Source organism: Vicugna pacos, chromosome 16 (assembly GCF_048564905.1).
Source record: "Vicugna pacos chromosome 16, VicPac4, whole genome shotgun sequence".
NCBI classification, from domain to species: domain Eukaryota; kingdom Metazoa; phylum Chordata; class Mammalia; order Artiodactyla; family Camelidae; genus Vicugna; species Vicugna pacos.
This window is the reverse complement of record NC_133002.1, coordinates 15,887,666-15,915,626: the sequence shown is the minus strand read 5'-3', so window position 1 is coordinate 15,915,626 and position 27,961 is coordinate 15,887,666. Positions and strand designations below refer to the sequence as shown.

Below are 27,961 nucleotides of genomic sequence, written 5' to 3'. Positions count from 1 at the left end.
GACACCGGGCCATCGCTTGTCTACCTCTCCATAGCTTTTCAACTCCTCTTCCAGCCTGTCCTGCCTGGCAGGTTAGAGTGTTCTCAACCGAGGTTTGTTTACTTGAACTGAATTATCTCACAAAGGTCAACATTTAATGATGACTCGAATAAGGGCCCAGAGGAGACAGAGCTGGGAGAATCCATTTCCCACAGCTGTATGCCAACATCTGCCCGTGTGAGAAAGCAGAGAGGGCGCTAGACAGACGGGGCAGGTGGCAAGGGCCCTTGGTAATCGGGGCTGGGGACAGCAGACCTGACCTGGTTCCGTGTGGCGATGCTGTGAGAGATTACCTTGTAATGTGCGAGCTCTTTAACGTGATGTTGTGGTTTAAACATGAAGCTTCCCTGCACACACAGAACACAGTGCAAACCGTGTTATACACAGACAGTGTAGTTCATCTTTGCAGACTCCTCTGGGAGGGGAGGGGAGGCGGGGGGAGGCACTGAGGACTGGGGGGCCTCCTTGCTCTCACACAGGCTGGCACTCTCAATGAGCATGGCCTTGGCATCCCAGGTTTCGGGCACACCCAAAGCTACTCCACCTGGTGCTCCGCGTGCTGCAGGGCCTCGTGGGATCACGGCGTTCCAGCAAGTACACAGAGCTGGGCGCTGTCTCTTTAAACAGTGGAGGCTGAGCTGCTCTCAGGCCACCATGACACATCCCAGCCTCAGACCAGCCCCTGCATAAACTGGATGGGCGCCTGGTCTGGCTCCAGCTACCGGGAGCACCACCAGGGAGCATCTCGGGGAGCCTGGCTGGAGTCAGTGGGGCTAGATTCGCCAGCTGCTGGTCTCTCAGCTGCCCTGCCCTGGGGGGGCTTATCTCCGCATTCCTCACGTCTGACTGCAAAGAAAGCCGCGTAGAGGAAGGGGTTACACTGCTTGGCCTGGTGAGTTGTGTTGGCAGACCATGCCTCTGAGTGCGTGTGTTTTTGCTTTACAGAGAGCTGCCCAACCCCACCCCCTGCAAGCCACAAATGGAGAGGACCGCAGGGGAGACTGCGCGCATGTCGGACTTGACCAGAGAGTCAGAGGAGTTCTCAAGTCCTTGGTTAAGAGCTGGATAGATACTCTGGCTGTGGAGGCGAGAAGGGCCGTTGGGGAGTGTCTAGAAACCCCAGTACATCCAGAGTTGCAGGGAAAAAGGAGACCAGCTGTGCCTTCCAGCTCCGCGTACACACTCGGCAGGTGACCAGAGATTGATAAGCAGGTTAGGGAGAGAAGCTTCCACCTGTAGCAGAGCTCTGGGTGGGCCCCGGTGTGGCTGAGCTGGTGAGACTGCACTGGGTGGGATCCCGTCTGCTGCCACTGGGGGCTGAGCAGGCAGGAGGCAGGCGAGAGGCAGTGAGGTGCCCAGCTGATGGGGACCGGTGGATTCGGGTGTCCAGAAGCTCGCAGTGTGGTGTGACCTGGTTACTGACTAAAATATTGGGTTCAACAGAAAGGAAGAATTGAGCTGCACCTTACAACATGTGCACTTTTCTAGATACATACACTTCATTCAGAAGTCTAGTTGGAAAAGAGAGAAAGGAAGTTCTGAGTTAGATATGCTAATATTTATAAAGTGCTTAGAACAGTCCATGGCGTCCGGGTACATGGTGATCACATCCATGTCGGTTAAATACAGAGAAAGTCTGAATGGCGTGAAGGGAGACAATGATTCCCAGGGCAAACCTGGCCCTGAAGATGACCCAGGAGGAGAGAGGTCACTTCCATTTCTTCAGTTAGTCCTCTGTCTACATGCATGCTTTCACTCTGTGGGATTTATAAGCAATTTTAGTTCAGGGGGTCAGGCTTGCCTTGAAGGGTTGTTGTGAGGATTAAATGTGAAATAATAATAGTAATAGTGACAATTTACTCGGTTCTGATCCTTTATTTTGCTCCAGACACAATGCTAATTGCTTCACACACTGTCTCCTTTAATGAACACAACCCTTTAAAGTGGGCATTCTTAGTCCTGTTTGAGGATGAGAAAACCAAAGTTCCCCAAACGTCAGCTAAGTCCCCGAAGCCACCACTCTGAGTGAGCCGGCTTATCAGGTTGGTCTGAGCCCAGAGCCAAAGCACCTGACCACGGGGCCACACGACCCCTCACCGACCACACCTGCGTCCTGCTAAGGTGCCTGCCATGCAACAGGCAGTGAGCAAAAACTTTACAAGTATTCTTCTTTTTAATATAAGAATTTTAAAAAGGCCATCGTTTGAAGAATTTTTCAAATTATTTTTACTTAAAGATAAGAACATACAACGAGCTACGATAAGCAGCTGCTTTGAAAGAGTAAAATGAGTAGAATGGCGTGGTTTGCGCCACTGAGAGCGATGAGGTTTGGTGACACACATGCTAGCAGGTGGAGGTGTCTCCTGTGCGAACCGCTGCGTTAGCATCACCTGCCGGCTCCCGGTCCTGCAGCCAGGCCCCCAGAGCGGCTTGATTGCGCGCACCTGCCCTGCGCCCGGAAGGGCTATCCTCTCTCCCCGTGACCCTGGGCGGGCCGCGTTCAGGCGGCTATGAATCAGCTGATTTCTCTGGCTGCTCTTCCCCCACCTCAAATGGCCAACTCCCCACCCAGTGGCGGCCTGGGACGTCAGCCGAGGCTGGGCACCCAGCCAGGCAAACGCGCCTCGAGCATTCCCAGTTGTGGTCCGGATTTGCCTAGGCTAGGAGGAGGCCGACCCCAGGGCGCGCTGTCTTGCAGTGGGCAAGCCTCTCTCTCCTTCCGCCCCCAACTCTCACCCAAGCAGGCCCGCTAGATCGGTCCTGGGAATCCCAGGCACCCGGCGCCCGGCCTAGGCGCACACGGGACGCCGCGGGCGGCGGCGGTGCCGGTGCGCCCTGCTGGGACGCCAGGGCAGGCCAGGTGCGCCCGGACCCGGGAGGAGGGATGCCTGCCCACGCCGAAGTGCCACCTCCCCACTAACAGTGGGAGGCGAATCCAGGCTAGCTCCCCGCGTAGGCGCGGTCCGAATGCGTGCGCCCCGAAGCCCGGCGTCCGGCACCCGCGGGGGCGACCTCTGGCGGGCTTTTCCCACGTGGGCGGAGGGGGCGGAGGGCCCAGTATATCGGTCAACTCTTGATCTCCATGAACTCGGCAGAGCCAGGGAAAGCGGGGGTGGGGAAGCGGGGGTGAGAAAGCTCAGCGGCCTCCTAGTTTCGAGCAAAAGCCGCAGCGGTTTTGCAGTCATCGACTTTCTCCTAGGGCGCAGTTAAGGCCGAATAACTGTCTCCTACCCTCCCTCCCTCCCCACTGCCCCCTCCCCTCCCCGAGTCCCGCCCCCTGCACACGCTGACCCAGGGACACACCCTACTGCAGCGACGCAGACAGGGCGTAGTTCCCGTTAAAGGGGAACGCCGGGAGCCTCCCTCTGGCCCCTCGCTTCGCGCGCGCAGCCCCACAGCGCAGCTGTCTTTGCGGACGCCAGCAGCCGAGCGAACGCACCGAGTTTGTGCCAGAGGCCATTCTGAGGATCTCTGGGGATCGGGGACAGCTATCCCTTTGGGACGTAAGTGCGTTGATAGGGAAAGCAGAGGAGGTGGGCATCTTCCTTCGGCGACGCCAGAATGCGCGCGGAGCAGGCTCGGTCTTCAGGCTGGCGCGGTCCCCGAGCTTTCCGTCCCGAGGGCGGGCAGACCCCTGCCTGTCTCGCGTCGTTCCTCTGGGGCCTGGAGGGATACCGTGTGGCGTGCCGGATGGTCTGTGAACCTCGAGGGGCGCGGGTGGCGGTGTCCGGATGTGGGGCAGGGGCGGAGCACTTTTCGCCTCCCTGGAGAGGCGCCTACTCGGAGACTCCTTGGCAAAGCAGTCCCTGCGGTGGACATCTCGGGGGGGTGCTGGATCCCTGTGGCCCCCCGACTTCTAGCCATATACCCGGTCACCTTTCTCTTAGACCCGCTCGGCGTTAGGATCACTGGATTTAATATAAACCTGCTGGGAGACATCAGAAAACCGGGCTTATTTCTCCCCGCACTGCCCACGGTTTTTTTGAATGTGTCGCTTAAGGAGAGGAACGGAGGGGCCTGCGATTGGGTACTTTTAAAACTCTGTTATTGAAACGTTGTCTCTGGCCCAAGACTCCCCCAAACGCAGCTGGTCCTCACAAATATGAAAGCCCGCTCTCAGGTCAGCGGGGTCTTCAGTCCCTAAAGTCTGTAAAATGTGGGGCGAGGACCGCACAATCGCGGCTAGATGTCGCGCCGGCTCCGACCGGCCGTATTTCTTCTGGAACTCCACCCATCACCTCCGCCCCCTCTTCCCAACGGACCGCTGCTCTCCCCCACCCAGGCTCCTGGGCCCCTGTCCCGGGAGCGCAGCCGCCCGGCCCGCAGGCCTTCCCGGAGAAGCGCGCGGCGGGCAGCGCGCGCCGGTCCGAGCAGTTCTCCCCCGCCGCTCTTTCCTCTCCACGCTTCCCCGCCCTGCGCCGCCTCCCCGGGTCCATGCCAAGCTGTGCCGGGGCCGGACGGCTTCCCTGCGCTGGCAGAACTGGGTGGAAACCGGGATCCTAACGGAACGCGGAGAGCTCTGGGCGCTGGGAACCCGGCTCCCCGCCTCGCGCTCTCCCTCTCGGCGCGCCGCCGGTGTCCCCAGGCCCCTCGCAGACATCTGGGCGCCTCCTCCCCCCTCCCCCCACTGCCCCGGGGAACGCGTGCTCTCCCGCTTCTGCCCCCTTCCCCACATCGGGCTGCCCTCGGAGCGCCCGGTGGGTGGAGGCGTGCGGCGGCCCCTGCTCCTCCCTCTGGAAAACCCTCTCCTCCTGGGGTGACCGAGACATGCGTAGTGCGAACCACTTGTTTTGTTCCAAAAGCAAAATTTGTTCCGTCGCGGGCGGGTCGGGCGGACTGCGGGGCGGGGATGCGACGGTCGGCTGCTGCCCTCTCCCGGTGGCCGCCGGGCGGGGTGGGCGGGCGGGAGCGGCGCCAGGCCCGGGCATTCCGAGCGCAGGACCCTCCCTGCGCGCGCCTCCCTCCCCCGCTCGCCCGCTCGCGCGGGCCAGTTCGCTCGTCCTCACGTCCAGTTCGGCTCTCTCCCGCCAGGCAGAAACTCCGCTGAGCACAGCTTGCCGCCAGAATGCTCCTCCTCCTGCTCGGTATCATCGTCCTCCACGTGGCGGTGCTGGTGCTGCTGTTCGTCTCCACGATCGTCAGCGTGAGTGTCCGGCGGGCGGCAGGCGGGCGGCGGGCGGGCCTGCGCACGGCGACTCCAGCCGTACCCCTCCTCTCCAGGACTCTGCCGTTATTTGCAGACAACGCATCTCAGCCACCGAAGGGCGTTTTGCAGTTTCTGGCAACCCCCCCCCCTTCCCGGTTGTTTTGAGAAATCCAGAGCAGACTCAGGGGTAGGAAGGAAGTCCGCGATGGGCTAGGTTAGCTGCGCAGGCCACTCTTGCCGCCAGAGATTGCAGTGCAGGCCCCGGGGCTCCCACCTTCATGTGATAAACTTGGTTAGCATTGTTCTCGCTGCAGGTTCGTTGAGGAAGGAAGTGGAGTATTGATGAAGGTTTCTTTTCTCCAAATATCGTAGAGCAGAGGGGCGGCTGAGTTCATCAAACAGCCTTTAGGGCCTGGCATCGGGAAGGTAGCAGTGGCTTTTCCTTAAGGGGTCTCGCTCCGACATCCGCTTGATGACGTGAACATGACACCTTCTTAGGTGTCACCTCCTCCTCTGACACCGGCAGGTCATGGGGATAACCTGTCTTACAGAACCATCAGACACCAAGCTCATGGGGTTCCAAGCTTATTTTCTTGAAGAGGAGCACAGACCAGGCAGTCACGTGACTGTGACCTTGACTTCTCACTAGAAGGCAAGTTCCAGGCGTGATATTCTGGCCTGTTTCGAAGGCTGAGAATAATTCATTTGGGGATTTGTGAGTTGGTTCATCACTGACCAGCATCTTTCCAGCATCTTAATCTTAATAGGCCAATCTCTCATCAGGTTGAGACGAATTATAAGTAAGGAGATGGGCTCAGAGAGGTGTTGGCTTTGGGAAGGACACCCAGAAATTGAGGAGGAGACACCGCTTGGATGCGGATGTCCTGGGATTAAGTCTGTGGCTCTTTCTCCCGTGATACACACCTCCGCACGTAGCATCTTATGCGTATGTGGCACTTTTCCATTGACAAAGTGCTTTTCACTGGCAAAACCCTAGCTCTCCCTTCGACACAAAGTCTGGGACAGATCGCCTCCTCTGCCTTTTATCCGGCATGGCTGTGGCCCCGGCTGGGCAGCCCTGGGCAGGGCAGTGGCAGGCCCTGTGGACGCGTTGGTGAGGATGCTCTTTGCCTTCTTTTGGTCTGCTCCCTCCCCTTTTCCTTCACTCCTCACCACCTCCCCTGATTTTCCTCTTCTGGTTCTTTCTAGCAATGGATGGTGGGCAACGGACACTCGACCGACCTCTGGCAAAACTGTACCACTTCCTCCTTAGGCAACGTCCAGCACTGTTTCATGTCATCGGCCAACGGTGAGACTGGGTTTTTCTTTTTTTTCAAGCCTTTTTCTCAAGCTCATCCTTTTCTGTCTGTGACATGTTTCTCTGTCCAGACCTGGAAGCACTTGTCCTCGGAAGATACCAGCTGGGAAGTTGTGGCTAGGCTAGGGTGGACTGTCAGGGGGGCTGGGAGTCTAAGACAGAAGGAAGGGGGCAGTGGCTCCACTGGCTCCACGGGATCCTGGGGATCGGTGTACGCTCTCTTTACCTAGAGAGAACCCCTAGACACCCCTCTGCCCCATCACTTAGTGTAAGGCTTCATGTGAGCAGAGAAATGTGGACACAGATAAGCAATGATGGTGCAAAACCTTCGGCTAGCATCTTTGGTTTGGTGGTAGCGATATCCAGGAGTGTCTTCCTGGTGCAGTGATGGAGAGGCTGTCCAAGAACAGATGGGTGAGCATTTGTTCCCCAGTTACAAGACTGCCTTTCTAGGTCTTGGGCCTCGGTGGTGTTACTAGCATCAAAACCTTCGCGTGCTTCCTCATTGCAAGACGGAGCCCTGGAGCTATTTGCAAAACCCTAAGCTGAGCCCCGGAGGATCCTTCGTCCAGTAGATTACATTTCTTCTCTGTCCTGGGCATCTTTGTGTGTGACTTCCTGGAACCCAGGCTTTCTTGGGTTCAAGTTAAGGGGTGAATTGGCAATGAAAGCACACAGTTAGCTACTTCAAGTGCCCAGAGGGAAGGAGGGCTCAGCCTGGTGTCTTTGGAAATCAGAGAGGCAGAGATGAATAGGATGCATTCTTTTTGGTGGCTGGTTGGTTTCTGACAGCCACGTGGACCCTGGAAAGGGCCACAGTGGTGTCGAGGACACAGTGGGCCAAACTCTGCATGACCTCATCTTCCGAAGTACCTGCCCTCAGCCTGGAGAGGGAAGTAGCTATAGATCTGACAGAGCTTTCCTGACATCCTGGGTTGAAAGTCCAATAAACGGCAGGTTTCCATGTGGCTGCAGCTACTCCTAGATCAAGTATTTCTGTTGAAGATGCCACCTCCGATGAGAGAAGGCCGTTCAGATATAGCTCAGCAAAGCAGGCAGTGCAGTGGCCGTTAGTTCCGGCTTTGCGCGGTGCTCCCACGGACTCCACCCCCGACGGTACCCAGGCTGTCAGGGCAGCATCACCAACCGAACGTCTCCAACCTCAGTCCGAAGAGGAACTGCTAGAACTGGTGCTGCTGATATGGGGAGGGCAGCCAAGGAGCAGAAGACCCTGTTTGATGTTTTCTCTTTCCTGGGGGGAAGAGGAGAAGACCCCAGGCATTACTGAAGGGAGCAGGCCTTTGAGTGAGTGAGGGGTGGTCTTGAATTAAAACCATCCTGGATGTTGCATGGTGAGCTGACAGCCAGGTAAATGAAGCACGCAGGAGGGCCTGCGCATGTGGCGACAGCACTGCTGGGGCCCCAGGCCATAGCACCGGTGTCTCCCGGGGCGGGTTGGGGGGGGGCGGTGGTTTGGCTGCAGGTCCCTGAAGACTCATGATGGGCGGCTCCCTGCTCGCGACTGACACCTGGTGGCCAGGCGTGGTGACTGAGCCCGAAAGGGCCGGCTTTCCCTGAGACCCCGTGGTATCCACCGGCACCTTTCCCGAGTGGCATTTGTCCACGTGGGGTTGGCAGAGGATTCTCGACTCCTCGGCCCGGAAGGGGCAGTTCTGGCAGGCGTGTTCCAGCCCGGCTGGGTTCCAACAGAAGGGAGCGGGCAGAGGAACAGTTACCTAAATTGTGCTCGGACGTCTGCAGGCAGGACGGCAACATTTGTCCGTTACTGACCTGCGTTTTCTGCGTCTCGCGCGGTCGGGAGTGTCTGTTACTCCTCTCAGAGCGGCAGCAGGGTTATTTCAGGCCAGAGACGTCCTGCCCCTCGGCTATGTGCAGGTTCACCTCCCTGGGTTCCTTGGAGATGGCTTTGGGGTGGTCACCACGGGTCTTCATCCAAGTCCCTGTGGGTGCTTTCCTGGGAATCCCAGGGTGGTCTTCTCCTGCACACCTGTCTCGGCTCTCCCAGGAAGGGCATTCTGAGGAAATCTGGGCAAGCTGGGCCTGTCTGCCCTCGGACTTACTCTAAGTTAGAGGTTTCCATTTATGTTTCCTCGGTGGTCGGTGTCTCTGCTCTCATCTTCCTCCTGGGTTAGCATGTGTTACAGCCTCAGCTCTGACAGGGTAAAGTCTCTGGACCTCCTTTGCCTTTTCTTTGCCTTTTAACAGTTTCTGTGCCAAACAATAGGTGGGAAAAATACATAGTTAAAAAAAGTAAGACTGCTTGGACAAATGAACTCTGTCAGTTGTAAACCACTCACCTTGGTCTGTGTTTGCTCTTAGAATGTTTCAAACATACGTTTTATGTAAGCAATTGAAAGTAACTTATTACTGACACTGATTTGTGAGGACTACGTGAAGTGTGTCACATGACAACCTTGCGGTTTATGTGACGTAGGGTTTCTTCGGAAGGGGACTGTTCCGCAGGCGTGGGGCAGGGAAGCTGCACCTCTCAGAGCCATTCACTTTCTCCCTGTGGGAACCACATGTCTCGCCTCGTTACCCTGATGACAGTCAAACATCTACGTTATGGAGCTGGAAGGAGACACACCAGATCTTTCCCTCAAGCTCCCTCTTGCTCTTAGAGTAGTTTTAGATTTTCTGCTAAATGCCCTCAATTCTGCCTGCTTTCCCAGTTTCTAAATTTATTTACATACTTTCTGGTGCCATCCTGATCCTGGCTGCAGGTAGATGTGAAAGAGGCTTAAGGGGGAAATATTTATCATGACCTTGTTTTTGTTTTTGTTTTTTTAAACTGAAGTTTAGTCAGTTACAATGTGTCAGTTTCTGGTGTACAGCACAATGTCCCAGTCATGCATATACATATATATTTGTTTTCATATTCTTTTTTATTAAAGGTTATTACAAGATATTGCATATAGTTCTCTATGCTACACAGAAGAAATTTGCTTTTTATCTATTTTTGTATATAGTCGTTAACCTTTGCAAATCTCAAACTCCCAAATTTATCCCTTCCCATCCCCTTTCCCCAGTAACAATAAGATTGTTCACTGTGTCTGCGAGTCTGTTTCTGTTTGTAGATGAGTTCATTAGAGTCCTCTTTTTTCTTTTTCTTTTTTTTAGATTCTACATATGTGTGATATCAAATGGTCTTTTTCTTTCTCTTTCTGGCTTACTTCACTTAGAATAACAGTCTCTAGGTCCATCCATGTTGCTGCAAATGGCATTACTTCATTCTTTTGTATGGCTGAGTAGTATTCCATTGTATAAATATATCACATCTTCTTTAGCTATTCATCTGTCAATGGACATTTAGGTTGTTTCCATGTCTTGGCTACTGTAAATAGTGCTGCTGTGAACACTGAGGTGCATGTATCTTTTCAATTTAGAGTTCCCTCTAGATACATGCCCAGGAGAGGGACTGCTAGATTGTATGGTAAGCATGACCTTGTTTTGAATGCCTCTCGGCCCAGGGTGCATGAGGCCTTGGGAAGCATGGACCTTGTGCCCGATGGTCCTGAGCTCTGCAGAGTCAGGAGATCAGTGCAGAGGGATGAATCATCGTGAAGGCAGATGCCCAATAAGTGGGGGCGGGCAGGCAGCGCCAGAGTTCAGGGGAGGAAGTGGAGGGGAAGTCTCATGTGGGAGGTGGGATCCGAGCCATCCTCCAAAGCATGGGCGGGGTCTAAATAAGTACAGGCCAGGAGGGGCTGTCCTCTGTCAAGGCAATGATGTGACCACAATGATGTGGGGAAGGCAGTGCAGGGACGGGTTAGACCAGTTGGCTGAGGTCCTGGGTGGGATTACGATTGACTGCATGTAACAGAACATCTTCAAATGGTAGTGGCTTAAGTAAGACAGTTTCTTTCTCTCTCTTTCAAACGAAGTGTGGGAGTAGGCAGTCTGAAGTGGACACGGCAGTTTGACGACATTGTCAGAGACCCAAGCGCTTCCTGGCTCATTGCTTTGCCATCTTTTGGATTTGGTCTTCATCCTCATGGATCAAAAGGCTGATGGAGCTCCAGCCATTTCATCCATGCTTCAAGCAATAGGGCAGAGAAAGGAGAAGGAGAAGAATGCATCCCCCTCCCTTTTAGTGAAATGTCTTCCAGTTAGACCACACACAGCAGTTTCTATCTTTTACTGGAAGTTGGTCTCCGAGCCACACCTAGTGACAAGGGAGGCTGAGAATGCAGTCATCTGGCTTCACAGGAAGCATGGCTTCTCAATTCATAGAAATTTAGCAGCAAGCACCTCCCTCCCAGGAAGCCTGGCTTGAGGCACTTCTCTTCAAGGCTCGGACCACCCCTCCATACCCAGTCCTGTTCTTCTAGAGCAGGCCTGCTGTGTCCTGCTGGGCTCCAGAGCAGAGTTTAATTACTTTAGGATTCTCCAAACATGCCATCTCTGCCGTACCCCGGGCTCCCCCCGCATCACCAGGGGCCCGTGCCGGAAACGGTGTGACTTCCCTCTCTTTCTCTCCACCTCCCCGGTCATTAATGAAGCCTTCCTGTGTCGTGATGTCTCTTGAATCCTTATTTCCTTCCAGCTCAGACCTCTCCCCTGAACTTCAGGACCAACGTATCCAGCTACTCACTAGATCGTTCCGCTGCGGTGTCGCAGAGGCAGCCAGTCCCAAACTCATCAGTCTTCGTCCTCCTCCACCAAATCTACCTCTTTGCTGATTTCTAGTGTTTTAGTGAACGCTGCCCACCGTCCAGTGAGTGTAACGCTCAGATTCTGCCCTGATGTGTTTCCTTTTCTCCCTTCTCAGAATCCTCCTAGGTCCCACCGGCCACTTGTCATCCCTACTCCTGCTGCCACACCTGCAGGTACTCATCAGGGCCACTGCAGGAGCCCCCAACCCCTGATCTTTCTCTGTTCCTTGTAACTCCTTTTTCATATTGAATCCAGGGTGATATTTTCAAAATACAGATCTAATCTTATTACTCTTAATTTAAAACCTTTCTGAGGTCCCTCGCTGCCAAGAGTCAGCCACACAGGCATCGAGGGCAGGTTCCAGACCGAGGGACTGTAAAGTACGAGAGGACAGGATCTCTGGGGCGAGAAGGAGGCTGGCAGAGCTGGGGAAGAGAGGCCAGGCAATGGGAACAGAGAGTGCAAGGCGCAGAGCGGCAGGCCAGCCTGTGGGACCTTCCAGACCCCAGGAAGCAGTTTGGTGCCAGTGGACCCGTTTCAAATCTTCACGATTTCATCAGACCTGTTCTGTCTTAGATGCGCGTCTCAGCTGTCTTTTCCCAGGGCGAGGTCACGGTCCTGAGCATGTAGGCATCTTACCGGTGGAGACACCCCCGCACACTTCCGGGGACTATCCGGGACGGGGGGTTCTTACCACTCACGTGGGGGTTTTCTTTTCCTCTGCTGCCTTGCTCTGCGTCCTCCCGAGACCCTTTATTTTCACAATCAGAAAATAGCTATCAAGGCTCGCTCGCGTTTGGAAGCAAGTCTGAGTAACAAACAGGTCCTGTCTGCCTTGATTGAGAAAGGGACGTCTCAGGGTGTGGCCGGCGGGGTCGTGTCCACACAAGCAGACATCCCTCCAGAGACGGGCGAGGCCAATTCCTGGAGCCTTGGTTTTCAAACTAGTAAGATCTGAGCCTCTCTGGCGGGAATGTGGGGGTGGGGAGGTGGCCAGGCCTCCCCCCAAGTCCTGACGGCGCCTGTCTCCCCGAGGCCTCCCGGCACGGGGGGCTTTAAAAATCTCCTGATCCAGAAGCTTCAGCGAAACATTTGCCTTGTGATGATAATGCTTTTTGTTTTGAATTCTCCAAATCATCCAGACACGACATCTGAGCACACACAAGCTTCCTCTCCCTCTGTCACCCGCATGGACCCAGGGTGTGGCAGAAAGGGTCAGAGTGCTCCCGTCAGGCCACTGGAGCTGGCAGGGCACAGCCCCGGCCTTGCAGGGCCCCCACCTTCAGAGCATCACACTGAGTCCAGGCCCAGGCCGGTCTGTCTTCAGGAGAACCTGCCTCCCAGTCCCCACTTACAGCGTCCTCTCTTGTCTCAGAAGAGGCAGACTTCTTCATCCCGAGGTGTTAGGAACATAAAATTCACCCTTTCCGGAAGCATTTTCATTATCATAGAGGAGGTCCTTCAACATGAAAGCCTGAAGGAAGAAACCGGGCCTCCTCCAGCCTGTCCCCAGAGCATCCCTGACACCTCTGGTGTAACAGGCTGGCTGTGCACGTGCCCCCACCCCACCCCAGTGACACTGGGCACGTCTGCTCTGCGCAGTGTGAGCTGGAGCCAAGCAAATGACCCTTGGTGCCCTTCCTCCCCATTCTAAACAGCTGCGGTGGCAGCGACCTCATGGCCAGCAGTAGGTCGTGGGGAGCGGAGACCAAGGCTTCCGACTGAAAAGTAGGAAAAAAAAATCTCGCCCATCCCAGGAGGCCCCCAGCTTGAGCCCTTGGTGGTCCCCTGTGTCTGCGTCCTCTGTGACCCCACATGTATTTTGTTTGTCCATTGGGTGGCGTGGTTATTTCGGCAAGGACATCAGACCGTTTCTTCGTCTGTGGCTCAGCTTTTGGTCAGAACTGAGAAAACCCGGGAGGCCCCCTGCACTTACGGGCTCATGTTTTGCCACTTAGAATCTCTGCGGCTCCCCGGGCCAGCCCCCGGGCTCCGCGCGTTCATGGCTCTTGATCTCATAGGCCCCTGTGGGCTGCCAAAGCGCTGGTGGGCGGGGAAGGCACAGGGCTGGGGCGTGGCATCCTGAGGCTGATGTCTCGACCCCTGGGGTCTCTCACCCGATGCCAGCGTCCAGGAGTTAATTCAGAATGCTTGTCCAAACCTGAGTCTGCACCTTATGGCCCTTGAAGCCCAGTCTCTGCATTTTTTTTTTGTTTTTTTTTAATGTAAATTGCATTCCCAGGACTTTAGCAGAGCTGAGAAGGCACCGTGTGTAGTTCGGGAGTGGGCGGCCTGAAGGTGTGGACGGGGGTTTCTGGTGCCCGAGAAAAGGATGCCCGGTGTGAAATCTTCTGAGTACGTGGTTGTCAGCACATACATAGACTCCAGCCTCGGCAGGGACCTGGGAGGTCATGAGGGCTGCCCGCCTCCCCACCTCACTAGCTTCAGAGCCCTCCACAATGTGCCCACCGTGTGCTCATCCTGCCAGTGACGGGGAGCTCGCTACCTTTCAAGAGAGCCTCTTCCATTTTCAAAGAGCCAACAGCGTGGTCCATGCATCCATCCTTCAAATATACAGAGCACATCCTACCAGGCAGGCAGCAGAGCAAGAAGGACCCATCTCTGCCCTGGTGGATGGAGCTGTCATTTGCTAGGGGAGGGGGGAGATGGAGGAGAGACAAGGAGTGAGTAATTGTGGGCGGAGTGCCCAGCAGGAGACAGACAGAGCGATAGAAGAGAAAGTCACTGCTGGGAAGGAAGCAGCTGGTCACGGAAGGCCTCTTCCTGCCAGCATCATGTGGACTGAGGCTTAAAAGACAAGAGGGACCAGTCGTATGACGAACCGCAGGAAGAAAATTCCAGGAGGTGGTGGAAGGGCCAGTGCCCTGAGGCAGGAAGAGTTTGGGGTGTCATTCTGATGTTCCAGCTGCAGGCATGGACCCCTTCCTGCCCCTCTGTTGCTGGCTTGGTGGTCTGGCTTGGCGGTCTGGCTTGGCAGGTGGATGAAAAAGGATGCGGGACCCCTCTCTCTGCCATCTGGTCCTCCCTCCCCCATCCCTGTCTTCTGTGGATTCCAACCCTAAAGACAGGCAGTAGGATCATTTAATTCGTTAGATTTCAAACACACTATTGGCCTTCTCAGCACCCCAGGGTGGTAGGGAGACCCCAGTGGATGTTCACTGGGAGTTTCCTGCTTTTCTGCACCGGGTCTGCCTCTAACAAGCTGGGAACCTGGGGCAGCCGCCCTGGCTGCCTAATAGGGTGAACATGGAGTCAGCGACCATCACCTCACATGGTCCTGGGGCCTCGGCCCACTCAGGGCATCACTGTGACGTGGCCGGACTCCTCTCTGCTGGGCCTTGGGAATCGAGAAGAAATTCACTAGGCGTGGGGAGGAGACGAGAGGAGGGCCGTGGTTTGCTGTGATGAGTGGGGTGGGGGCTCCACGTCCATGATATTTAGGAATATTATATTTTAGGAATGCAGAGGAGAGGGGGCCTCTGATTATTTTTACATGGAAAATACCTTTTCAGCCCAAAGATCTTGAAAACAGCCCGGTCGTCCCCTCACCCCCCGTACGATCTCTGTTAACGTAGCTTGTGATCAGGCAGCTTGTACTAAAACACCCTTTTCTTCTCCGCTGTCGTTTTCTGCGGCCAAACCCAGCACTGCCAACTGGCCTGTTTTTAACAACAACCATAAAAAGCCTTCTCTGATAAATCAATTTGAAAAACACTGAGATTTGAAAGTTATGCAGGCTAATTTTTTTCTTTTTTTTAATGGCAAGACTTCCGAAAGCCTTCAGTGCTTCCTTGGACATGGCCGGAGGGAGGTTAATATACTTGACCATGGAACCCACACCCTCTGGTTTTCTGTTTCATCAGCTGGTGGGGTATGTCTTCCAGGGGACAGAGAAAGCCTGAAATAGCTTCATATTTGCCGTAAGCTCAGAGCCCCAGTGACCGTGTTCTTTTCCCTATTCAATCCTAAGGGCTGGTTGGAATCAGACTATTGGTATCAAACCACATATAGAGATTAGACTCTGGAGCACTAGTTCCTGTGCCCACCAGGAAGCCTCTTAATTAGGGGAGAAGTGAGCTGAACGATGCTGTCAGCGCCTTGAAGCTTGTTTCACTAGTCGTTGGCTGTAGGTTTTGCTCCGGTCGAAACACCCACCACGATCGTGAGCTGAAAGGGCCTTCCGCATGGCCTTCCTCACCCTTGGTTGCTCCCGGCCGGGGTCTGTGGGCCGAGAGCCCCGTGGAGCTGTCCCTGCTGACCGGCATCCTGCCTGGGTCACAGGCCAAGTCAGCCCCAGCCCTGGGCCTGATTTCAAAGCTCCCGCTGGGCTGGGCAGGAAGAAGCTGGAGCCTGGGGTGAGGACCCACGCGGGCCCGGCACAGGCTCCCACAGCTGGCCGAAGCATCCCGGCAGAGGCCCTGTGGTCCGGGTGGGGGCCGCTCCTGTCAGGTCAGCCGTCTTGGGAATGACATTCACCCTGAGAAGGAAGGAAAGTGGCGATCTGTGGGCGGGCAGTGGACTGAGAGGCTCGAGGGTGGGGATCCAGGCCTTGTGGGTCACGTGCTTTTGAAAACAGCCCAGCGTTAGGCAGATGGGCGGGACCAACCCCCGCAGTCAGGACTGACCCCCAGGGCCTCTTTCCTCGCGGCTTGGCCTCCCCAGTTTCTGTGCCGACTCCTGCCACAGTCCTCCCATTCACTTTCTGGAAAACCTGTTCTCTTCAGAGTCTGAGGAGAGCTCTTCTGAACTGCCCGAGGGGTGTGGTGGCTCCAGGCTGGGAGGGAAGGGTGCAGGGGGATGCAGACCGAGGGACTGAGCATGGAAGCGTTCCATCCCTTCTGAGCCCCAGCTCACCCGCTCGTCAGCCCTGGGCTAAGAATACAGCTGAGGGGGCAGCTGCATTTCCTCCATTGCTTAGCTGTCCTGCGGCGGGAATCTGACCATCTGCTGGGGGAGCGGGTCTGCCGGAGGCCACGGCCCGGCCCACGCCAGAAAGCTGTCAGCAGCCCGGCACTCTCGTCCGAACCGCAGGCCTGCCGGCAGCTTCAGGGCTTTCGTCCCCGTGCCCAGCACCGAGTTTGGAGACGAAAGCGCTGGCTCTGGGGGTTCCACGCGTCGTCCCTGGGCATCTGCCTGGGGGCCGGGCCCCGAGCGAGGCCTGGGGAGGGAGAGCGGTGCTGGGCTGGTCAGGGCGTGCTGATGCCTGTGAGCTTGGGGTTTGGGAGGAAAGAGTGTCGCTGCCCCGGGCTTGGGTGGAAGTTCAGATTTGCCACTTGGGATGCTGGCCTCACAACCAGTTCAGTCTGTGCGAAACAGGACTGCAGCGACAGGCTTTTCCCTGAGTCATGGGTCTCTCCGCTCTAATAATTGTTCTCTGTACATCGGTTTTTTTGGGCTATCGCAGAGGTTGGCAGACTCTAGCCTGCAGGTCCAATCTGGCCACTGCCTGACTTTGTAAAGACGCTTTTATTAGGCGGCCAGGCCACACTCATTCATCTGCGTATGCACTAAAGCCGATTTTGTGCTAAGATGGCAAATTTGAGTAGTTACCACGGAGACCGTAAGATCCGCAGAGGTCAACTAGTTACTGTCTAACTCTTCACAGATAAGCGGCCAACCTCTGTGCTGAGGATGCTGCATGAACTGATGTCAAATTAAAGTCTTTATTTGAGTGCTGGTTGGTGCCCTCCAACATGGCTTATGTGGACATGGTGGTCCCTATTCCTCGATGTGGCCCAGATGAAGAGGCCCCCACCCCGGGACCCGGCCCGGGACGGTCTGTGAATCCTTATTTGCCCGCCCTCAGCTCCAGCCTTTCAATGGGTTTTTTTGTATTGTCCTTTAACAGAGCTTTTATACCAACTCTTTTGTTCGGTCATTACAATGATCCTGTGGGATCATTAGTCCCTCCTGTTAGAGAAGAGGGATTGGAGGCCAAAAAGATGCAAGTTAAGCAGGTGGTACCCAGGCCTGTTCTAATGGAGTGCATGAGCCGAGCGTGGCTGGGGGCACAGCCGCTAGGTTTGATGGTCAGTGCTGTCAATATCATTCCTTTGAAGAACGTTTTACTTCTTATCTTGAAGTCCTCATCCAGGGAATACTATTAAAAATTTCCAAATTTATTTTGGCTCGTTTATTTTGAATTTCTGCTTCTTGTTTGCCTTTGGTGGTATCTACATGGCTGTTTTCTTTGAGATTTGTTGAGATTTTTTTTTGCTGCCTCCTGCATAGTTTGTGAGACTATCCCATTTGTGTCTGAAAGTAATCTGTAGTCTTTGTTACATGGACATACATTTTCTATACATCTGTTAAACTGAACCAGTTAATCCTATAATATAAATCATCTATCTCGTAACCATATTTTTGATCTACTTGATTTATCTGTGCCCAGAGAGGTATGCTGAAGTCTTCCACTGTGATTGTAGCTTTCTTGATTTCTTCTCATATTTCAATTATTTTTTGCTTTATATTTTTTCCAGGCCATGTTATTACATGCATACAAGTTTATGACTTTTATTTCTTCATAGCCAAGTAGATCTTTCCTCGCTATGAAATATCCCTCTTTGGCCATTTTCATCTTTTTCAATTTGAACTCTGTTTTGTCTGACACTGTGATTACTATGCTTGCTTTCTTGTTGTTAATACTTGTCTGGTGCCTCTTTTAAAATCTTTTGATTTTCAACTGTTATTTGTTTTAGGTGTATCTCTTGTATCAGACCACAGATAAGAATCACGTAATTCAAGATGAAGTTCCACATCTTATGATGAGTGACGTGAATCCATTCACGAATATTGTGATTGATGGTGTGGCTGGACATTCATCATCTATGTGTTATTTTTGTGCTTAGGGTTGAAAGCTTTCTTCTTCAACTTTGTATCCCCAGAGCCCACCAGAGGGTTTGGCTCAAGATAGTAGGTGTTCAGGCAATGCCCACTGAAGAAAAGCGTCCTTGATCCCCTAATTCTGATCTGATTTGAAGAACAACTTATCACAAAATAACTCAGTTATAATGAGGTTGGCACTACAGTTCAAATTACTGGTAAGGAAGTTTCTAGAATGACTTAATTACATTATTAAATTGTTAAGACTTTTCCTATTCATGTAGATTTAACATGTATGATTTTGAGTTTTCTCTAAATATGAGGTCTGGTAGAAGTTTTCCTGTTGTTAGTGATGAGTCTTCAGGAAAAGATCCCAAAATCAGAGAAGGAAGTCCAGGATGTCACCTGCGCCCACTGTGCGCCTTCTGAGGCTGTGCCTTGAAGGACATTCCCCAGCAAGACAGAATCGCTGTTTTGGTTCTAGATTTGGGGCTCAGATTTCTTTGTTTCTAGCTTCACCTACCAGAAAGCTGGATAACTGGTCTATGAAGAAATAGTATGATGGCAATATTAGCTTTCTTGCAGACGTCTCCTCCTGTAGAACCACTGTGCTGGCTAAAGACAAGCAGATTCAATTAGAGAGATAGAAAGATGAAGTCAGGATGGCTCAGTGCCCATTAGACATTTTCTTGCCTTAATTGACAAGGAAGTTGCAAAGATAAAATAAGCTCATGGTCTGTCACAGTGGAGAGAACACTAGACTAGAAGCAAGAGCCTCCCAGCTTTGGCTGTGCCAGTGGGACTCATCCAAGCGTCTCTGGAAGTCTCTTAGTACCAAGGGGCTGGGTAGTTGATATATCAGACTTCTTCCAACTCTAAAATGCTTGCAGTCTGTGTCTGGAAAATTCTTCTGAGAAACTCTAGTCACAGCCCACCAAACCGGCAGCCTTAAAATTTTGCCATGAGCTGGTGGTAACTCACACCAGGTTCCTCTTTGTGAGTTACTGAGGATAAACCGTTTGGATCGCACAGCTTTGTGTGCTGTGTTTATTTAAGCGCTGGTGCGTGTTTCTCTAAGCTCCTGTGCCTCCGCCAGTTACTGAGCAGGGCGGGTAAAACCCTTGGTCTTCTGCAGTTGTGCTTTCTCTTTAGAGCAGCGCTCACCCCAGTGATTCCCTGGTACTTGGAAGAAAAGACACAGGTGACAGGTTGGCGAGGCCACTGGAGGGGTCTCCCAGGGGGACACTACGGGCTCCCCTCGCCAGTGCCAAACCCAGGTTGTTGCCTCTTGCTCGTTCCTTCCTGAAATGACAGTAATTTGCAGTGGATGGTGACCTGCATGACCTACAGAGTTCTCTTCCTTGCCTGAATTTCCGCTGGAAGCTTGGAGATTTGATCAAAGGCTCAGCCAAGACGAGGAAGTGTAACCTGTGGTCCTATCAGGTGGTCGGATTGAGCATTAACTGCACTGGGACCACGATCAGCTGAGGAAAGACAGCACGGCCAAGCAAGACTTCACAGCTAAATAAAGCACTCTCTTTCCACCAGCATTTTTTCCCAATTTTCTACAAAATTAGTTTTGGCTCCAATGCCGTTTCCTTCTCCCCGGCCATCCCCACGATCTCTCTGTCTCCTTGGGGGAATGCTGACATTTTGAACAGTGGTTTGAAACTATTCTCAGAAAACAGTGCCTCAGACAAACCCTTCAAACCCCCTGAGGGCAAGGAGAGGGGGCGGCGGGGCTCAGACCCGCTGGAACACACGCGCGTATGTGTAAGTAGCACATCTGGCTGAAAGGCTGGAAGAGAATTCAGTCTATTTTAACTTGAGTTTAACTCCGAGGGGTGGGGCTACATATTTTCTTACAGCCTTTTAAAAAAATGTCCACAATTAAGAACATGTATTGAAATCTTTTTTCTCCAAAGGAAACCAGGAAATAAAGGTGCCCTTTAAGAGCACCAAAGTGAGTCGTCTGAGTTCTGTTCACAAGAGGACTGTCGCTGCTGCCTGGGGGGACTGTGGCCTTCAGCAGTCCCGGCGGGCGCCCGGGCCACGCCCCCAGGGGGCAGGCAGACCCCCTACCCCACCCTGGCCAGGGCTGGCTTTTCCTAACCCAGTGTCTCCTCCCCCCAGAATGGCTGCAGTCTGTCCAGGCCACCATGATCCTGTCCGTCATCTTCAGCGTTCTGTCTCTGTTCCTGTTCTTCTGCCAGCTCTTCACCCTCACCAAGGGGGGCCGCTTTTACATCACTGGGGTCTTCCAGATCCTTGCTGGTAAGTTGGAGACCACAGAGTCCATGTGGGGGCGGGGCTCTCCCAGGCTATGGGATGATGGGTTAGAAGGGCGTGGCTCCGGGCGACTGGCGTTCCTGAGTCCTCCCCGGATGGATTTCATCCAGTACAGGTGTGTGTGTGTGTGTGTGTGTGTGTGTGTGTACATGCACCTTAGAAGCTGGGACTCTCCACATCTCCATGGAAGGAGGTGCAATAGGAAATAGGAAATAGGACTTAGTGGCTCTGGAAGGAGGGTCTCTAAACTGAAGCTCCAGTCTGGACACATAATCAGAGGGTATCAGTAGAGCAAAGGCAAGTCTTGAGAGTGGTTTCTGTAGATCACCTTACACCCTAGGAACCATCTCTACTTCAGCGTGTAAATGGCCCTGACGTGCTGCTGAGGTTGCTCTCAGGTCCGTGTCTCCTCTGTCTACATGGTGATGGAGCCTCACTGACAAACTCTTATGCTCCTTTACTCCAGCTCCTGGAGTCCACAGGGCTCCGATTTCCTGGCATCTTCACTTTGGCACCCCCGTGTCACATGCTGTCAGTTCCAAACATGGAACTGTGACACAGGGTCTCCTTCATCTCCTCCCTGAACTGTCTTTGAGCTCCCCCTTTGCATGGGTTTTCCACACTCACCATGTGCGGAGTCCTAGAAGTGATGTCTTCAAACTTCTGTCTCTAGATTCTGGCCATTCTCACTTTCTTGCCTTCTGTCTGTTGACCCTCCAGTTGACTGAGCCAGCAGGTCCCTGGAGAGAAGTAGGGGGCAGATGTCCAAGCTAATAAATCACAAACACCATACGTCCCAGAGTACGTCTGGGGACTGTGAAGAGTTCTCGATTCTGGCCCCTGAGTGGGCCAGGGCATAGCATCTCTTGTTTGGTTTCCATCCGTGGTGCTGAATCACCACCCCGTGTACAGGAGCAGTCATTGGAGGGCTGATAAAAGCTCACGTGTCCGGATGGATGGAAGGATGGATGGATGGATGGACAGGCAGATACAATGGCTTACACAGGGCTTTATGGCAAGGCCATTTTCTAGAAGCCAGAGAGCTGCCCTTTCCTGGAAAAAGGAAGTAAACTTGAGAGCCATTTCCCATCAAACACCTGAATACAACGTGTTGACATGCACAGCTTGGCATTTCCAAGTCAAATAGTGCTTTGCTGCTTGCACAGCTTGTATGATACCAGCCAAGCTTCTCGAGTGTTGCCAGCTTTGTTGAAGTCCGAATTCTGCAGGGAGATATCATTTCTGGCACATTAGGAGCAGTGGTCATCACTTACCCCATTTCCAGAAGTAAGGCAAGAGACTGGAAGGCATTCCTTTTTTGGCCCCCTGTCTGCACTTTGATATCAGTGGTGATCATCTCCACTGTATCCCTGACAGTGTCCTCAAGGGAAAGTGACAGAAACTCAGGAACCAGAAGTTTCGTAAAATATTGACACGTGACGTAGACCAGCTTGTTATTTTACTGATAAATAAACGGAGCCTGGGAGAGGCTACACGAACACTCAGCTCTTGCAAGGACAGTGGGAAGCCTCCACTCCCTCCCATACCACATGGACTGAACATCAGTAGGTACTTCCTTGTATTTAGAGACTCAGAATCCAACAGAGTTTTTAAGGAACACAAAATCCAAGGCAGAAAGTCTGCTTTTTCTATGATCTTTCATGGAACCTGATTTACAGTGGAAGATCAATTTAGATTTGCACCATTCATTATTGCCAAGTCCCCAGACATTGGTGATGAATCAGAGTCTACGTTGTCAGGCTAAAACCATCTGACAGAGTGAAGTCATTGCTGAAGGGGCTTCTCAGAGCAGGAGAGCCTCATCTTTACTCTTCCCACTGAGATATTTTCGCTTTAAATTCTCTAAAAATGTCTTTTTTAGCCAATGTCATTTTTGGTTCAAAAAAACAAAGTCCAGAGCTAAGTACTTCTGTTTAGTCCAAACACCCTTAGGGATGGAGCTGTTTCTGATCTTCCAGAGTTGATTTGCTAATCCGGATTCACTTCACTGTTTTGACTCTCCTCCAAACTCGGTACAAGCCTTTTAGAAATCTGCTGTGAAAACCTCTGAACACAGAAGCACATGATTCGTTCTTGCGTTATCCTCCTCTTCAGATCCAGCGTCTTATCTCTCATGAGGCCTAGTCTTCGGTTATCAGTTGGTCAGTTTAGCCGTCCCCATGTGAACAGGAAGTTACCCGAAGTTACAGCCAGAGTTCGTCATTGGTACGTCCTAAGGCTGTGCTGGGCTCATTAACTCTGGTCGGAATGACCCAGAGATCTATTCTTCTAGAAACCTCAGCTCTCTAGAATGCCTCTTTGAACTTGCTTTAGGGTCTTTCCACGAAGTTGAGCACCAAGACGATCAGGGTCTTCCCTTAGAGATCTCCTGATGCTCTGTGTCCAACAATCCTAAACCGCCTTGGTCGTGTGTCTCCCAGCGCACAACCCACTAAGGCTCCAGGGACAAGAGAGACAATTAGGCGAGGGCTGTCGGGGTGTGGACTGGTGGCCGCCGAGAGGTGACAGCTCAACCACAAGGGACAAAGCAGAAAAGCGAAAACAAACAGAAAACTAAAAGAAGAGTAGAAAGTGGGGTGGGTGGGAGGAGGTGACCCTGCAGTCATGGGATGTGCCGCCTACGAGCAGCCGGCCGCCGTAGCTGGCTTCCATGCAGCGCAGATGCCATTTCCAACTCTGAAGCCCTTCGCGTGGAAGCCACCGGAATCTGAGTGTCCCGTGTGGCCGCTGCTGCTGGGTTATCTGTGCAGAGCTGCCCTTCGGAGGGCCCAGCATGTGGGGGAGGCAGTGAGCTGTGCGTGGCGCTCCGGGGGCCGACGGCAGACCTGGGAGCTGTCTCTGCCTCGCGCTGGATACAGCCCTGCTGGTGTGCAGTCTCATCCCTCTCCACGTCCTGCTGTTCTCCCAGCCTCGCATTCAAGAGCCAGCTTTCCGCGATTGCGTCCTTCTTAGGTTGGCTGCTTCCTGAAGACCGTGCGAGAGGCCCTTCGTCTAATTCAGTCTGCACATCGGAATCAGCTTTTTACAAAAGGGGCGCTTTTCACAAAACCCCAGGGCTGGGGCTTTATCCCTGGAGAGTCTCAGTGGAGAGCTCTTGGGGTGGGGGAGCTGCGTCCTGGGTGACTCTCCTGTGCCTCCAGCATTGAGAACCACCAGTGTCGCCGCTGAACGGCCCCTGGTCCCTCCGTAAGGTCTTCTAGGATGATTCCCACCGATAGTCACTCATTTCATGAGTCTTCTGAACCCTCTTCTTAGGCAAGGGCCGTCCTGATCCTACATCTGGATTTTGGAGTCATTCTTGCTGTCAGGACCTGTGCCCAGACAGCCCTTACCCTGGCCCCAGCTGTTGGGTTCAGTTGCTCCAGATGGGGAAGCGTTAAGAAATTCATGTTGATACAGACCGTGTTTCGACTGATTTAACTCCTTGCACCCAGCAACCAGTTCCGTGCACACCCCGCAGGACGCCCTGAATGACCCCCTGGCTGGGTGACCGGATCCTTTGTTCCTTGGGCAGAGTCAAACTCAGGCCGCCTGTGCAGTTACTGTTTCTTGTGGTTTAGAGGCCCAGTGAGGGTGGTCGAAGGAGAGTCCTGAGTGGCTCCCGCTTTTTCTGTTTGTGTTGTTCCCTTTGGTTTATACAGGTGGATGTGGATGTAGGGCATTTAGAATTAAATCATTTGGAGGTGGAATTAAAAACCCAGGGCCCTCCCTCTCCTGAGGGGTTCAAAGACAGTTTAAGCTCAGACTACGTTTAGCAGCGCTGGCTCTGGGTGCATCATTCTGGATGCAGCCCTAGCCGGCCGTGGATCAGAATCTGATTCCTGAGGCTGCAGGGGTCGTGAAGAGGCTGAAAATGGAGACAGGGCCAGCGGCTCAGAGGCGGCCCTGTGTGGATCAGACAGCGAGCCAGAAGCCTGCAGCGGGCGGGCCTCCCAGGCCCTCCCTGCCCCACCTCACTGCGCGAAGGGTGAGGCAGGCGGAGGCAGAGGCCTCACTCATCACACCAGCACGAGCCAGACTGAATGCAGACGAGGGAGCGTGGAGAATTCCCTCCGTTTCTTCCCCTGCTTTTGGCCTCTTGGTTGCTCCCTTCCAGAGGCTCTGGGCTCTGACTGCTCCCCTGTGGTCCCCACGGCAGGGGGCTCGGGGCCTGGGTGTGGTCGGCGGCCTCCCTTACCTCCTCCATCAGGACCTTCGCAGCCGCACCTCAACCTCCTGGCTGCAGAGACAGAGTCCGGGAGGCCAGTCTGGCTTTTGGGGACTGTTGTGTGTCACCACCTGTCCTGCATGCCAGGGCACGCCTGTTGCTTTACCGACAGACGGCCTCGTAATGATATATCCCCTAAAACATCAGTCCCCCGACAGCAGTCATTACAAAATGTGCATCCAGCCTCTCGCTGGCCTTGCAAGCCGAGTGTAACTTCCTTTCTGTCTGGGAGTCTCCCAGGGCACAGGCCGTGTCATGAAGCCATCGAGCGTTCAGTCCCTGCACTCGGGTGCCTTGCCTTTTCCCCTCCCTCTTGGTTACGGACGGAGTGTTTTCTCTTTGGCGTTTCCTCTTGCTGGTGAAATCTGGGCGCAGCGGTCCGCACGGCTGCCTTGGCATCTGGGGGCTCTGCTTACCCCTTTCCTTTCCCTCAGCCCTGCCTCCCCTTTGGGAGCGCTTCCGCAGTAGGCAGGTCAGATGCAGCCCCAGAGACAACGAACGAGCACTGTGGAGAGAGGAGCCCAAGGTGAAGAGCGTGAGTTTCCAGCAGGTGGAAGCTGCAGCCTCCCCCTCACGACGATTCACCAGCCGTGGTCTCCCCACGGACACAGGCACCTTGCTGTCTCCCGGGATTCCCATCGGTAGTGGGTCCTGGAGCTGATCCCGCTGTCGTCCCAAGGCTGTTGTGTGGCTCTCTTGGCGGGGGCCGGTGGAGTGGGAGTTTTCTGTCCCTGACTTGGAGAAGAACAGTCTTATCAGGGCAGTGAATGTTCCCACTTCTGCACTTTGTTTGAACAAAGTTGCAGTGTCCAGGAAAATAGCCCAAATAGCAGTGAGGTTAGAGGTAGGTGGTCCGGGCACTGGGGACTTTGGAACCACAGGAATCCCACATGCTCGCTGGACTTATAATAGAGTCACTCAGAGCCTGTCAAAGACCCTGTTTTCAGGAGGGAACAGAGCTGGCTTTGTGCTGCTCCAGGCAGGGTGCTGACATCACTGGCCCCCTCCCTACAGGGGATGCTGACTGTCACCGTGGGCATGGACCGTCACGCTTGAACTTGCCTGCTTCGTGGGGCCCAAGGTGGAGGTTTTTCTTGTCCCTCCCACACCCGAGGCTGCATAGTGGACAAGGGTGGGGTGGCCTGATCTGCCTGCATATCTTTTGATACCCTTTTCCCCGTTTGGGCTTCAGACCCAACCTGGGTCCCCGAGGATGGCTGAAAGAGACCAGGTGCTGGGCCGCTTGCTGGTGACCGTCCCCTCCCTCTGCCGCCTGCTCCCCACGAGTGTCCTGTCTTTCTGCCTTGTGTCTCCTGCCCCCTCTCCCCTCCAGGGATTCCTCTGTCTGCCTAGTCCTGCCAGTAGTTGTTGCTTCTCCGTCTCTGATGTTGTGATCCTGCTCCAGGGGTCAGCACGGCAGGGTTCTGCCCCTGTGCTCGTGGGGGGCCCAGTGCTTCTGAGATGCCTCTGCCCAGATGTGGGTGAAGGGTCAGCTCACCTGCCCTGGCTGCAGATAAGGTGGAGGGGCTCGTGGGTTTCCAGGGGCTGCCACACCCAGGCATCCTTGGAAAGAGACGGGTGAGTTTCTCTTGCCACCCGATTTCTCGCTGGCCCACTCATGTCTATGGGGAATGGGTGACCGTTTGAGGCACAGAGGCAGAGAAGAGGATGAGGGACCTGGGCCGTGCCAATTAGAAGCAGAGAGCAGATCGTTCCCTGTTCCTGTACCTTTGAGCCCCTCTGATCAGTTCAGGGTCGGGAGGAAGATTCTTGCCAGGGTTGGAGGTGCCCTTCCTCCCTGCCGCCCGCGTCCTGCTCCCTAAGAGAGAGAGACGGGTGTCCGGAGTGTGTGCGCGCGCGCGTGTGTGCCTGTGAGCGCGCGCCTGTGTGTGCGCGGGCGCGCGAGGTGGGGGCGAGTCTGGGAGGAGGGCGCGGCGGGGCGGGGCAGTGCCCGGGGTCCCCCGGTCCGGTCCGGTCCGGTCCGGTCCGGGCGGGGATGCTGAGGGGCCCCGCCCCCCGCCGATCCCTCTCCTCCCCAGGTCTGTGCGTGATGAGCGCGGCGTCCATCTACACGGTGCGGCACCCGGACTGGCACGGCGGCTCGGGGGACTCCTACGGCTTCGCCTACATCCTGGCCTGGGTGGCCTTCCCGCTCGCCCTGCTCAGCGGCGTCATCTACGTGATCCTGCGGAAGCGTGAATGAGGCGCCTGCGCCCGGCGGCGCGGCCGGGGCTCTGCGCGCGCGGAGAGGGGGCGGCAGGCCAGAAGCCCGGGGAGAAGAAGGAAAGGAAAAGGAAAAGGAAAAAAAGAGCTAGCCAAAAACCCAAACCCAAACCAAACCAAACAGAAAGCAGTCGGGCGGGGGGTGGTCGGTGTGGATTGAAGATGTATATAATATCGACGGTTTATAAAACCTATTTATAACACTTTTTACATATATGTACATAGTATTGTTTGCTTTACATGTTGACCATCAGCCTTGGGTTGAACCTTAAAGAAATAGCTAAGGAACTTGACATCCTAACCGTATAATCAGGCTCAGTTTTTTTTTTTTTTTTTTCGGTTTTGTTTTGTTTTTCGTTTTTGTTTGGCCCAGAAATAAAAGAAGTCTGTCTCGCCCTCTTCCCTTTCAATCGAAGAAGATACGTCCCTCCCACTCCACCCCCTTTAGGAAACCACAGCGCGGGGAGAAACCCCGAATGGCCCCAGAGCCCGCTCCCTGCGGTGACCCAGGGCGTGGCGCACTGAGCGCCCGGCCCGTGCCTCCGTGTGCCACCTTGGTGCACGTGGCCAGACCCCCACCCCACCCCGCCGCCCCAAACTGGAGTCCTCGGAGAACCACGGCTTGTGGCTTTGGGATACTTGCCCTTGAAGGTGGGGGGGGTGTCCCGGTCACGCGTCTAGTTGAGAAGTCGGTGACAACAAACCTATGAAATGGTGCTATGTATTTACCATTCCTTACGATCACTAATCATCTAAACTCCTCACTGGAAATTCAATTAACAATTTTACAACATGAAGTCGGATGGAGACCCGAGTAATTCTGTGTAATATAAATGGTTTATAACTGCGTTTGTACCTAGCTAGGCTGCTATTATTACTATAATAAATAAATAGCAAACCACAGGCTTTATCGTGCCCACCTTTTTCTTATGGTCGGAGCACCAGGACAAGCCTCTAGACCCCCTGGGGCGGTGGGTGCCCAGGGCGCGGCTGGGTCTAGACTGTCCTCTGCCTCCAAGGACTGTCTGGCAATGACTCGTACTGGCCACCAACTGTAGATGTATATACGGTGCCCTTCTGATGCTAAGACACCAGACCTTTTTTCTTTCTTTTTTTTTTGCTTCGCTTTTTCTGATTTTATACCAACTGTGTGGACTAAGATGCATTAAAATAAACATCAGAGTAACTCACTGAGCGC

At 54.0% G+C, this 27,961-nt stretch overlaps 1 protein-coding gene across 2 annotated transcripts; it reads left to right on the top strand.

Annotated features, from left to right (window-relative positions):
- The first annotated feature begins 766 nt into the window (after nucleotides 1-766).
- PMP22 (peripheral myelin protein 22) lies at nucleotides 767-27,958 on the top strand. Of its 2 annotated transcripts, none has more exons than XM_072938411.1 (5): nucleotides 767-931; nucleotides 5,071-5,182; nucleotides 6,395-6,494; nucleotides 20,157-20,297; nucleotides 26,580-27,958. In XM_072938411.1, exons 2-5 carry the CDS (start codon nucleotides 5,105-5,107, stop codon nucleotides 26,741-26,743), a joined length of 483 nt encoding a protein of 160 aa, XP_072794512.1. In that variant the 5' UTR covers nucleotides 767-931; nucleotides 5,071-5,104; the 3' UTR covers nucleotides 26,744-27,958. The 2 variants fall into 2 exon arrangements, with proteins under 2 accessions (XP_072794512.1, XP_072794511.1); XM_072938410.1 differs by lacking the exon at nucleotides 767-931 and adding an exon at nucleotides 3,374-3,542.
- The last annotated feature ends 3 nt before the right edge of the window (nucleotides 27,959-27,961 follow it).